General features: G+C 39.7%; 1 protein-coding gene across 4 annotated transcripts in view; it reads left to right on the top strand.

Annotated features, from left to right (window-relative positions):
• Window positions 1-11441, top strand: part of Zc3h6 (zinc finger CCCH-type containing 6) — an 82142-nt gene that overhangs the window by 64586 nt on the left and 6115 nt on the right. For 3 of the 4 annotated variants that reach the window (XM_008840359.3, XM_008840361.3, XM_008840360.3), the window contains 6 exons: window positions 1156-1272; window positions 1889-2000; window positions 5372-5481; window positions 7297-7550; window positions 9500-9999; window positions 10495-10725. In XM_008840359.3, the coding sequence (XP_008838581.1) occupies window positions 1156-1272; window positions 1889-2000; window positions 5372-5481; window positions 7297-7550; window positions 9500-9999; window positions 10495-10725 (1324 nt within the window). Of the gene's footprint in view, window positions 1-1155; window positions 1273-1888; window positions 2001-5371; window positions 5482-7296; window positions 7551-9499; window positions 10000-10494; window positions 10726-10934; window positions 10938-11441 lie in introns of all 4 variants that reach the window. The other variant, XM_008840362.3, reaches the window with a different exon arrangement.

Consider the following 11441-nt stretch of genomic DNA (forward strand, 5'->3'; position numbering starts at 1 on the left):
TCCTAAAGTTGTTTTTCTGTCACATTATTTTATTATGTGTGTATAATATTCTACCTTAATGTATCATATTTTCTGGTTGTCTATGTGGTTAGCATTTCTAGTTTTAAGTATATTGTTATGAACAAATGTTTATGTGCTTTCCTGAGAATTTCTTCAGAATAATTTTGGAAAGTGTAAGCTCTGTGTTTAACAGTTTGTTTATTTTTGTGGTGATGGGGATCAAATCTAGGACCCTATGCAGTGCTAGGTGAGCACTGAGACACTGAGCTACAGCCTGGCATCAGTGTGGATATTTTAAAGCTGCCCAGATCTATCAGAGTGTGTGGGGGTATATATTTTATAACTCCTTTGCCAAAAAAAGAGTTGAAACCTTTTTTAAAAAAAAGTAAGGGCTCACTATGTAATTCTGCATGGCCTGGAACTCGCTATGGAGACCAGGCTGGCCTTAAATCACAGAGATCCACCTGCTGCTGCCTCCCAAGTGCTGGGATTAAAGGCGTATACCATCACACCTGGCTTCAAGCCTTTAATAGTTTTTTTATTTGTTTTTATTGTTTAAAGGTTTATTTTTATTTTATGTGTATATGTGTGTATCTGAGTGTGTGTATGTGCACCATGTGTGTGCCAGTACCCATGGAGGTCATGAGAAAGTGTCAGATCCTTTGGAACTGGAGTTACAGGCAGTTGTGGGCCTGCTAATGTGGTTATGGGAACTGAACCTGGGTCCTCTGCAAAAGCAGCAAGTGTTCTTAGCTGCTGAACCTTCTCTCTGGCCCAACTTTTATTTTTTAATGTAGTTACATAATCTCTTTAGAAGAAAGCAGGCTCCCTTGTAATCACTACTAGTAATAAGATTACTTGAAGCATATGTCTATCCAATTAAATGAATAGTATCACAGTGTCTAATAATCAATTTGTACTGTTTTCAGACCCTTTTAATAATTTTTGTTTGTTTTGTTTTGTTTTTGTCTTTTAGAGACAGGGTCTCCCTGTAGCCACAGCTGACCTGGAACTCATTATGTAGACCAGGCTGGCCTTGATCTCACAGAGATTCATCTGCCTCTGCCTCCCAAGTGGGTATGTGCCACCACGCCTGGCCTTGACTATGTTTTAATACCTATTAATATTTACATTCAAGTGAATTTTTTCTTACAGTACAGTAAACCAGGAAAAAAGTGGAAAGTTATGACTCAGGAGTTTATTAACCAACACACAGTGGAACACAAAGGAAAACAAATCTGTAAATACTTCCTGGAAGGGAGGTGTATTAAGGTAAATGTTAAAGGATATAATAAATTATTCTTACTTCGAAAGTAATCTTTAGAATTTAGTTCTTTCTTTTGGGGAGTGGTTAATTTCTTTCATTTTTTCATAGAGCTGTAATAGAGCTAGGTCTCTTAAATGTACCTTGCATGAAATTACTGTATATTGCAGCTTATTTAATTATATTCTGGGACAATAACATCATTTATAGAAATCAGATTTTACTTACCAAAAGTGTTAACATTTGTGATAGATACTGACAGTGAGGCAGATACTATTCATAGTATAACTAATATGCAGTGACTTATTCTTTACAGCTACGCTACTAAGTAGTTATTTCTGTGATTCCTATTTTATGCATGACAACAAGAGGTTAAATAAGTTCCCATGGTAGCTCAGCTAGAGATGGTGAGTGCTGGTGGGGCATGGGCAGAACCCTGAGGCTCTGCTCGTTCTGCATGAATCCACAGCCACCACCTAGGCAGGACTTCAGAAGCGTTATTTGCATCACTATTAGCTCATTATAGAAAGACTAAAGATAATGACTGTAATTTCATCATGAAGTACCATGGAGAAAATACAATTCAGTTATTTCATTGTTTCTACGTTATTTTTCTTTAAACAGGGAGATCATTGTAAATTTGATCATGATGCAGAGTTGGAGAAGAAAAAGGAGATCTGCAAATTTTATTTACAGGGATATTGTACCAAAGGAGAGCACTGCATTTATATGCATAATATCCTTTATCAAAATTGTGTATCAACAAACTGATATTTTATCATTGTAGGTTTTTATTTGTTTGTTTTTGAGACAGGGTCTTACTAGGTAGCCTTGGCTGGCCTGAAATTTGCTATGTAGACCAGAGTGGCCTTGAACTCACAGAGAGCTACCTGCCTCTCAAGTGCTGGGATTAAAAGTGTGTACTACTACACCTGGCCATATTTGTGACTTTTTAAAAACCACAACGACATGCCAGTCTAGGGTTAAAGGCATATCCCACCTGGCAGTTTATTCATTTTCAATTATGTGTGTGTGTGTGCATGTGAGTGCCAGAGATGTCAGATTCCTCTGGAGTTACAGTAGTTGTGAGTCACCAGACATTGGTGCTGGGAACCATTATTTAATATTTATATGGTAAATACACATTTCTGTATTAAAATGTTAGAGTGAATTTGTCTTAGTCAAGAAAATAACATTTTTTTAAAAATTGGGTATCATTTTTTAAGAAACCAGATGTCATATTCTCTTTTTAAAAGTTTTTATTCTGTCCTTGGGGGCTTAGATCATCTGTAAATAAGTGATCATTTTATTTCATTCATAGCATTTGTGCTTTGTGGGCATGTGGATTTTGGAGACATGGTCTTCCTGTGTAACCTAGGCTGGCCTCAAACTCACTATCTTGCCCCAGATAGCCTTGAATTCTCCATCCTCCCACCTTAGCCTCCCTGGGTGCTAGGATTGCAAATGCGTACCTCCATGGCTTATTTAATTTTAATTGTATTGGTGCAACTTTACAGTAATGTTAAATAATAATGATTGGGCAGGCGTAATATGCGTTTTAGTGATAATATCCTTATATTTTGCTTTGTGGCTCTTTTTAAAAATTTAGATTGGGTCTCACTGTATAGGCTTAAACTAGAACTTGCTATGTAAACCATACTGACCTCAAACTCAGAGTCTTCCTGCTTCTGCCCCACAAGTGCCAGTACTAAAAGTGTATACCACCATGCCCAGCTGTGATTTTCATTTTAAGATAGATTTTTTTAAAAAAAGAAATCAAGATAAGTATCTTTTACAACTTTTTTTTTCATTCTTTTTGAGACAGGGTCTCCCTGTAGCCCTAGCTGGCCTGGAATTCACTATGTAGACCAGGGTGGCCTGGAACTCAAAGAGATCTGCCTGCCTCTGCCTCCTGATTGCTGGAACTAAAGGCATAGTCCACCACACCCAGCTTTTTACAACCTTTTATTAATTAAAAAAGAATTTTTCATTTTTGCATTGGCCAGAATGATAGTATTCTCCCTTGACTTTGTCAGCCTGTTTTTGGGTGTTTGTTTGTCTTTTTGAGACAAGGTCTCCCTGAAACACTAGCTGCCCTGGCACTTGTTACGTACACCAGGCTGGCCACATGCCTGTCTCCTGAGTGCTGGGACTGACCGCATACGCCACCACACCCGGCTGTCAGCCTGTTTTAAAACCATGCAGATATCCCAGAATGTATTGCCACCTGAACACAGTCGACTTTCACTATCCTTACAAGTTTTATATTTCCTTAGAAGTTTGTCTCTAAAAATGTAAGTATAATTAGTCTGTAGCTTTTATTGTTGGGATTTTCACTTTTAACATAACATGTCAAACCTCATTATTTTCTCCATAGATATAAATTCTGACTATACAATTTGTTCTGAATATTTTATTATATTGTGGGGAATAACAGGACCTACATAATGAAAATACAGCAATATTTTCTATAGCATTATGAATTTTTTAAAATTTATACATATGAGTGTTTTGCCTGTGTGTTTGTGTGTAAGTGCATCATGTCATACAGTGCCTGAGGAGCTAGAAGAGGGCATTGAATCCCCTGTAACCAGAGTTACAGATGGTTGTTCCCCACCATGTAGGTGCTGGGAACTGAACCCAGGTCCTCTGCAAGAGCAGCCCGTGTTCATAAGCACTAAGCCATCTCTACAGCCTCAATGCCTTTTCTTTTAAAAGGTACATTTATATGTAGTACAATAAGAGAATTTTTAAATATTTTAATGTTTCTGTATAATTAAAATATTGAATCTTAAAAATAAACTATTTGATGTGATGATAGGAACTTCAGTACAGTAGACATTAGTAGAGTTGTATTGATAGAAGACAATATGCGATATATTCTCTTAACAGTTTTTTAAGAATGTATAATATGGGGGGGCTGGAGTGATGGTTCAGTGGTTAAGGGCACTGGCTGCTCTTTCAGAAGACTTTGATTCAAATCTCAGCACCCACATAATGGCTAGCAACCATCCATTGGGGATCAGACACTCTCTTCTGTCCTCTGAAGGTATTGCATGACACAGGTGTACTTGCATATGTGCAGGTGTAACACTCATACATATAAAATATAAATAAACCAAAAAATTTTTTTTTTAAAAAAAGAATGTATAATACAGAAATACTGACTATAGTAGGTCCATTGTTGTACAGCAGCTATCTGGAACTTAATCGCCTTTATAACAGTTATATGTTTGGGATTTTAAAAAATTAGATCTTGGGGCTGGAGAGATGGCTCAGCAGTTAAGAGCACTGACTGCTTTTACCTGGGTTCAATTCCAAGCACCCACATGGCGGCTGTGAACCGCCCTTAACTCCAGTTCCAGGGGAATCCGAAGCCTTCTTCTGATCTCTGCAGCATTGCACAACATGGGTGCGCTCACATACATGCAGGCAATACACACATACACATAAAATAAAAATAATAAAGTATTTTTTAAAAGATTAGATCTTAGGGCTGGAGAAATGGCTTAGTTGGTAAAGTGCTTGCTGTGCCAGCGTGAGGACCTGAGTGGATTGCCAGAACCTATATAAAATCTTGGTGCCAAGGCATGCTTGCCTTTTAAAATATTTATTATCTTTATTTTATGTGTGTGAGTGTATTGCTGGCATGTAGGTAGGTACACCTATTTTGTGCAGGGCCTGTGGAGGTCAGAAGAGGGTGCTGAATCCCCTGGAACTGGAGTTACGGATGGCTGTTAGCCACCATGTGGGTGCAAGGAACTGAACCCAGGTCCTCTATAAGAACAGTCAGTGCTGTTAACCCTCTGAGCCATCTCTCCAGCCCCTGAGGCATGCTTCTCTAGGCGTAGTTGTGTGGTATGGAGACAGATGGATCCCTAGAGCCCATTGACTGGTCAGTGTAATCTATTGGTGAGCTTCAGTGAGTTCAGTATCTCAAAAATTAAGATTGAGAATGATAGAGAAAGACACCAGGTATTAACCACTGCCTTCCATATACACAAGCATATGTGTACATGCACACATGCACACAGACACACATACATGTATGTCTATACAAAATGATCCTTGATTTTACGCGTTTTGTTCCTTAATATTTTAGTTTACATGAATTTCCATGTAAGTTCTATCATAGTGGAGCAAAGTGTTATCAAGGAGACAACTGTAAATTTTCCCACGATGATCTGACTAAAGAAACAAAAAAACTTCTTGACAAAGTGAGTAGTCTTTTTAAAAAGATTTTATTATTTTATGTGTATGAGTGTTTTGCCTGCGTGTGTGTGTGTGCGCGCGCAGTGCTTATGGAAGTCAGAAGAGGGCCATCAGATCTCTTAGACCTGGAGTTACAGACAATTGTGAGCTGCCACGTGGGTTCTGGGAACCAAACCTGCGTCTTCTACCAGAGCAGCCAGTGTGCTTAACCACTGAGCCATCTCTCCCATGAGTAGTATTTTAAAAAATATTTTATTGTGGGGTGTGGTGGCACATGCCTTTAATCCCAGCACTTGGGAGGCAGAGGTAGGCAGGTCTTGTGAGTTCAAGGCCAGCCTGGTCTACATAGTGAGTTCCAGGACAGCTGGGGCTACAGGGAGACCCTATCTCAAAAAGACAAAAAAATTTTTTTATTAATTTTATTTTCTATGTATGAGTGTTATGCCTGCATGTATGTATGTGCACCTGTGTCAAGAAATGTGCACGAAGGTCAGAAAAGGATGTCAGATCCCCTGGAACTGAAGTTATGTATGGTTGCTAGCTGCCATTGCCATGTAGGTTCTGGGAATCAAACTTGGGTCCTCTTAAAGAGCAGCTAAGTGCTCTTAACCACTGAGCTATCTCTCCAGTCCCATAAGTAGTATTTTTGCACCTTATTTGTTAGCTCTTTTCCTCAGAGTCATTTGACCTAAATCATATTTTGGGTTTTTTTTTTTTTTTGGTTTTTTTGAGACAGGGTCTCCCTGTAGCCCCAGCTGTCCTGGAACTTACTATGTAGACCAGGCTGGCCCTGAACTCACAGAGATCCGCTTGCCTCTGCCTCCCAAGTGCTGGGATTAAAGGCATGCACCACCACGCCCAGCTAAGTCATATTTTATAAAGAATACTTACTTTATAAATTTGCTAAGAAATCATGGAATTCTTATAGTTATATTTTGTTAATATAGTGTGCTAGAAAATAGAATTATTTGATTAGGAATTGGGGGTGTTTTGCTTTTATTTGTATTTCTGACACTAAAAGAAATAATTTACTTTGAGCAACACCCAAAACTGCCAGGTATTTTTGGATCCTTGGCCTCTTATCCAAAGAAGCCAAAGAACTGAAAATAAGGTGTATTATTTTTCTGTTGCCGTGATAAAACACCATGATCAAGGCAACTTATAGAAGGAAGAGTTTTTTTGAGCTAACAGTTACAGAGAGTTCGAGTGCATAATGTCAGGGCAGGCATGAATAGGAATAAATAAAATGGTAAATAGGGGACTCTTGCTAAAAATTCACTAGAAGGCCCCAGTTATCCTTACTACACATGCACCTAAAACCAGTTCAGGCAGGATCAGTCCTTTATATTCTTCATATCATGCATTGGTTATACACTTGAATAGAAACTGTTTAAATTTGATTGTTACTAGGGACAGAGAAATCTGTACTGTTGTTCAGAGATGATAGTATGTGTAGAAAATGCAGATAGAAGTTCTAGGAGGTCTCAAGGTTGCTAGATGCATTGTTTAGAGATGGGTATGTGAGCATCATACATGTAGGTAAAGGAAGTAGGCTGCCAAGTGCAGTACTACGTGTGTGTGTGTGTGTGTGTGTGTGTGTATACGCACGCGCGCGCAACCCAAATCAGAAATCAGACGGCTCTGGGTAGAGTGTCTTCTGTGCCTGCCTCAAAACCACTTTGAACCTCATTCTGTGTATTGAAATAATTACCAATTTCTGATCCATCTAAACTCTGTTAACAAAAGCTTACTGAAGTCTGTACAGATGTAAATGTGAGACAGAAAGCCTGTTCTGAAATAGTAACCTTTGCACTGTTTAGGTGTTGAATGCTGATGAAGAACTTACAAATGAAGATGAAAGAGAAGTGGAAGAGCTTAGAAAGCATGGCATAGCTCCCCTCCCCAAGCCACCTCCAGGAGTCGGGCTTCTGCCAACCCCATCAGAGCATTTTCCCTGTTCTGATCCTGAAGATGATTTTGAGACTGATCTCTCTGATGATTTCAAGAAAATTCCATCTCTTTTTGAAATAGTTGTAAAACCTACTGTGGATTTAGCACATAAAATTGGGAAGAAGTAAGTTAAAACCTTCAAAATTGCCACGCTTTTCCCATGTAAATTGGCGTTAAGATACTAAATTGTAGTCCATAGTAAATCATGAAGTTAAACTTAGGCAGAGATAGCGGTTATCCAGCATGTATTGGGATTGATGCTCCCCCTTGCTCTTTGATCCTCCGCTCTACTTCCTGCCATCAGTGGTTTTCTCGGAAGAATTTTTGTGCAATTTAAAAAACCTCTCCACAGAATAACCCTAGGGACACTGCCAGATGGATGGATTTGGTATTCCTTCCTCCAGCTTGTATTTTTATCAGTAATATTCCAATTGTTGGTGCTCTATCTCTAATACATTCAGTTCTTTTTGAAAGAATTTTCTTAGACTGTTAGAGGAAAACATCTGGATTAGCTGCATCCAGATTATATTTTCTAGGAATTCTATTCTAGCCCTGTTTCTCACCTCTTAGGGTATATGTGCCTAGGCCCCTGCTATTATTTTTTAACCCTGAGTGCCCAAGGAAGCAATGAGATCTGAGCAGATGAGAAACAAGAAACTAGAGTAAACATTACAATTAATGTGAACCAGTAAGACTATTTCAGCTAAAGTTAAGAAGAAAAGCAGACATGGTGGTGTGTGTGCTTGTAATGTGAGAACTTGTGAATTGGAAGACTGAGGTAGGAGAATTGTGAGCTTAAGGCCACTCTGGTCTATATAGTAGAACTCTATATCCAAAAAAAGGAAGAAAGACAGGTATACCCACCATTTTTCTAATATCATATATCAGCTCCTAGTCAATTAAATAGGAGAAGGGTGTGAAAGGTGTAAAGATTAGACATGGGTAGGTTCTCCCAATAAAGCCAAAAAATGAATTGGCAAAACTATTAGAAATAATAAATAAGGTGTCCATAAGTCAGATCAACCCTCAAAACCAAAGTTTTGTATGCCAGCAATCCAATAATAATCCATTAGAAGGTATAATAAAGAACTGCATGCCTGTTGTACAAAAGTCTGTGTGTACCTAGAAAAAAAAACTAGGAGAGAAAAAATTAAAAATGTTATCTCTGGGGCTGGAGAGATGGCTCAGCAGTTAAGATCACTGGCTGCTCTTGCAGAGGACCTAGGTTCGATTCTCAGCACCCACATGGTGGCCAACAGCCATCCATAACTCCAATTCCAGGGGATCTGACACCCTCTGACCTCCATGGGCACTGCACGACATGGGTGCACTTACATACATGTAGGCAACACACTCATACACATAAAATAAAAATAAATAAAAATATATTTTCCTGAAAAAATATTTTTAAAAAGTTATCTCTGAGGCTGGAGAGATGGCTCAGTGGTTAAGAACACTGGTTGTTCTTGAAGAAGACCTGGGTTCGAATCCCAGCACCCACATGACAGCTAACAACTGTCTGTAACTCTAGTCCCAGGGGATCCGACATCCTCTTCTGACCTCTGCGGGCATTGCATGACATGGGTGCACTTACCTACATGCAGGCAATACACACATACACATAAAATAAAAACAATAAATAAAAGTTTTAAAAAGAAGTTTAAAAAATAAGTTATCTCTGAGTGCTGGAATTCAAGGTGAATTTTTTTTTCTGGTGTTTTTGAGACAGGTTCTCCCTGTAGCCCAGCTGGCCTAGAACTCACAGAGCTCCACCTGCCTTTGCTTCACAAGTGCTGGGATTAAATGGGTGGCACCACCACGCCTGGCTTTCAGGGTGATTTTTATTTACCTTTGCAGTGTTTTGTATTTCCCAAACAGCTCATAATGCGAGGCAGTGAGGAAAACTAGCTGAAATGACAGCAAGGCATTTCCACCTGTAGGTGATATGGAATGAACAGTTAAGTACATGGAATTCTAATCAGATGTAAAATATCACACTAACCCTATAGGAGCATAGCATTCTTGTTGTCTCTTTTCATTTGAACTGAGAAATACTGTTTTTTCTATTTAAAGATCACCAGCATTTTATGACAGTGCCTCACCACCAGGACCACAGTTTCAGGAAAACAATCCATGTCCACAACATGTATACAGTTCTGAGTCAAGTCCAGTTCCTGGACCTAATGTGTCTCAGGGATGTGATAGTCCGGCGAGGCACTCAGGCTCCCCTGGACATAACCCATGTGCAGGAACTTCTGGTCTGCCAATGCAACACAGCCCACCTTTGCCACCTGGTCCACTGGAAATTGTAAGCCCTCACAGTCAAGCAGGAGGACTTGTTCAGCCAGATACACCACTGAGTATGGGTGGAGCTTATCATTCCCCAGGCTATCCAGGACATGTGATGAAAGTTCCTAGAGAGAGTCACTGCTCTCCAGGTTCATCCTACCAGCAAATGCCTGGTGAAGTGCAGCTCAATACCAGCTATGAGTCCCTGCAAAACCCAGCTGACTTTTATGATGAATTCTACTTACAGCAAGCTGTTCAGAATTTTCAGCCATCGAGTAATTGTGGTAAGTTTTCTTTTAGAACTAACTCATTTCTAATTTAAAATATTTAATCCTGATTTTTATCAAATTATGGCTTTTAATATTTGGTAAAATTGGTGAAGTTGAAAACTTGCTATACTTTCAATGTATTTAAAGCTATAGAAACAGAACTTTAGCTAACTTTTGAAGCAAGAAACTTCTAGATAATATTTTAAAATACCAACTTTTTTTTTGAGACAGGCTGTCCCTGTAGTCCCAGCTGGCCTGGAACTCACTATGTAGACCAGGCTGACCTCAATTTCACAGTGATCTGCCTGTCTTTGCCTCCTAAGTGCATTAAAGGCATGTGGCACCATGCCAGGCAAAAATACCTTTAGAACAATAGAACTTTAGACAAAATTTTAAAGTATTTAAATATTGCATAATAAGTTAGGAATCCAAAGTGATGATTATTAGAGCTCTGTTCCTTAGATCTTGTTGGAGTTTGTGCTCACAGTATCTCTTCTGTTATGTCTATAGATGAGGTATGGCATGAAGAGTTTGCACAGCAGCCGCCTCCCATTGTTCAGGACTCACCTGGCCTTGGGAGCGGGCCAGATACCAGCAGCATGATCGGCCACTGCCCTCTGCCTGCTACAGGCCTCCTTCCTGCAGTGCAGAGAGCTCTTTTTGCTCGACTGACTCAGAGATACCAAGAGAACGAAGAACCAGCTGGCTTGCAGCCCCATAGAACACCTAGCAAAGAAGAAGGTGTGTCCAGTATTGAACAGCATCTTACTTTTGAATAGGTTAAAATGTGAAAATGAGTTCCTCTGCACAGTCCACTCCAGTTTACTGTACAGCACTCTTCTTATGACTGTTTGTGGTTTCAGTGATGTACTTAAGCAGAATTGCAAAGGCAGCTGGTCATAGTGCCATGTGCCTTCATGGTGCCACGTGCCTTTAATACCAGCACTCAGGAGGTAGAGTCAGGCAGATCTCTATGAGATAAAGGCCAGCCTGATCTACATACCAAGTTCTAGGTCAGCTGGGGCTATAGGGAGACCCTGTCTCAAAAGACAAAAGCAAACAGGCAAGCGAAGCAAAAATAATATCCATTGTAGTGCTAATCTTTCTGTAAAGTCTTATAGTTTTCACAAACAGGAAAGTTAAACCTTAGAGATGATACTGGGCTGAAGAGATGACTCAGTGGTTAAGAGCACCTGTTGCTCTTCCAGAGGACCCAAGTTCAATTCCCAGCTATCACATCAGGCAGGTCACAACCACCTGTAATTCCAGATCCTGGGGTTTCTGGCTTCTAACAGTATCTGTACTCTCCACATCGTTCTCTGTAACAGGGTCTCTCACTGAAGAAGACCAACTCTGGTCTCCACATGCACATGCAAACATGCACACACTTTCCCTCGCCACACTCATGTGAACGTGCATCACACACACACACACACACACACACACACACAATTGTA

Source organism: Nannospalax galili, unplaced genomic scaffold, assembly GCF_000622305.1.
Source record: "Nannospalax galili isolate Female #2095 unplaced genomic scaffold, S.galili_v1.0 scaffold1941, whole genome shotgun sequence".
Lineage (NCBI taxonomy): Eukaryota > Metazoa > Chordata > Mammalia > Rodentia > Spalacidae > Nannospalax > Nannospalax galili.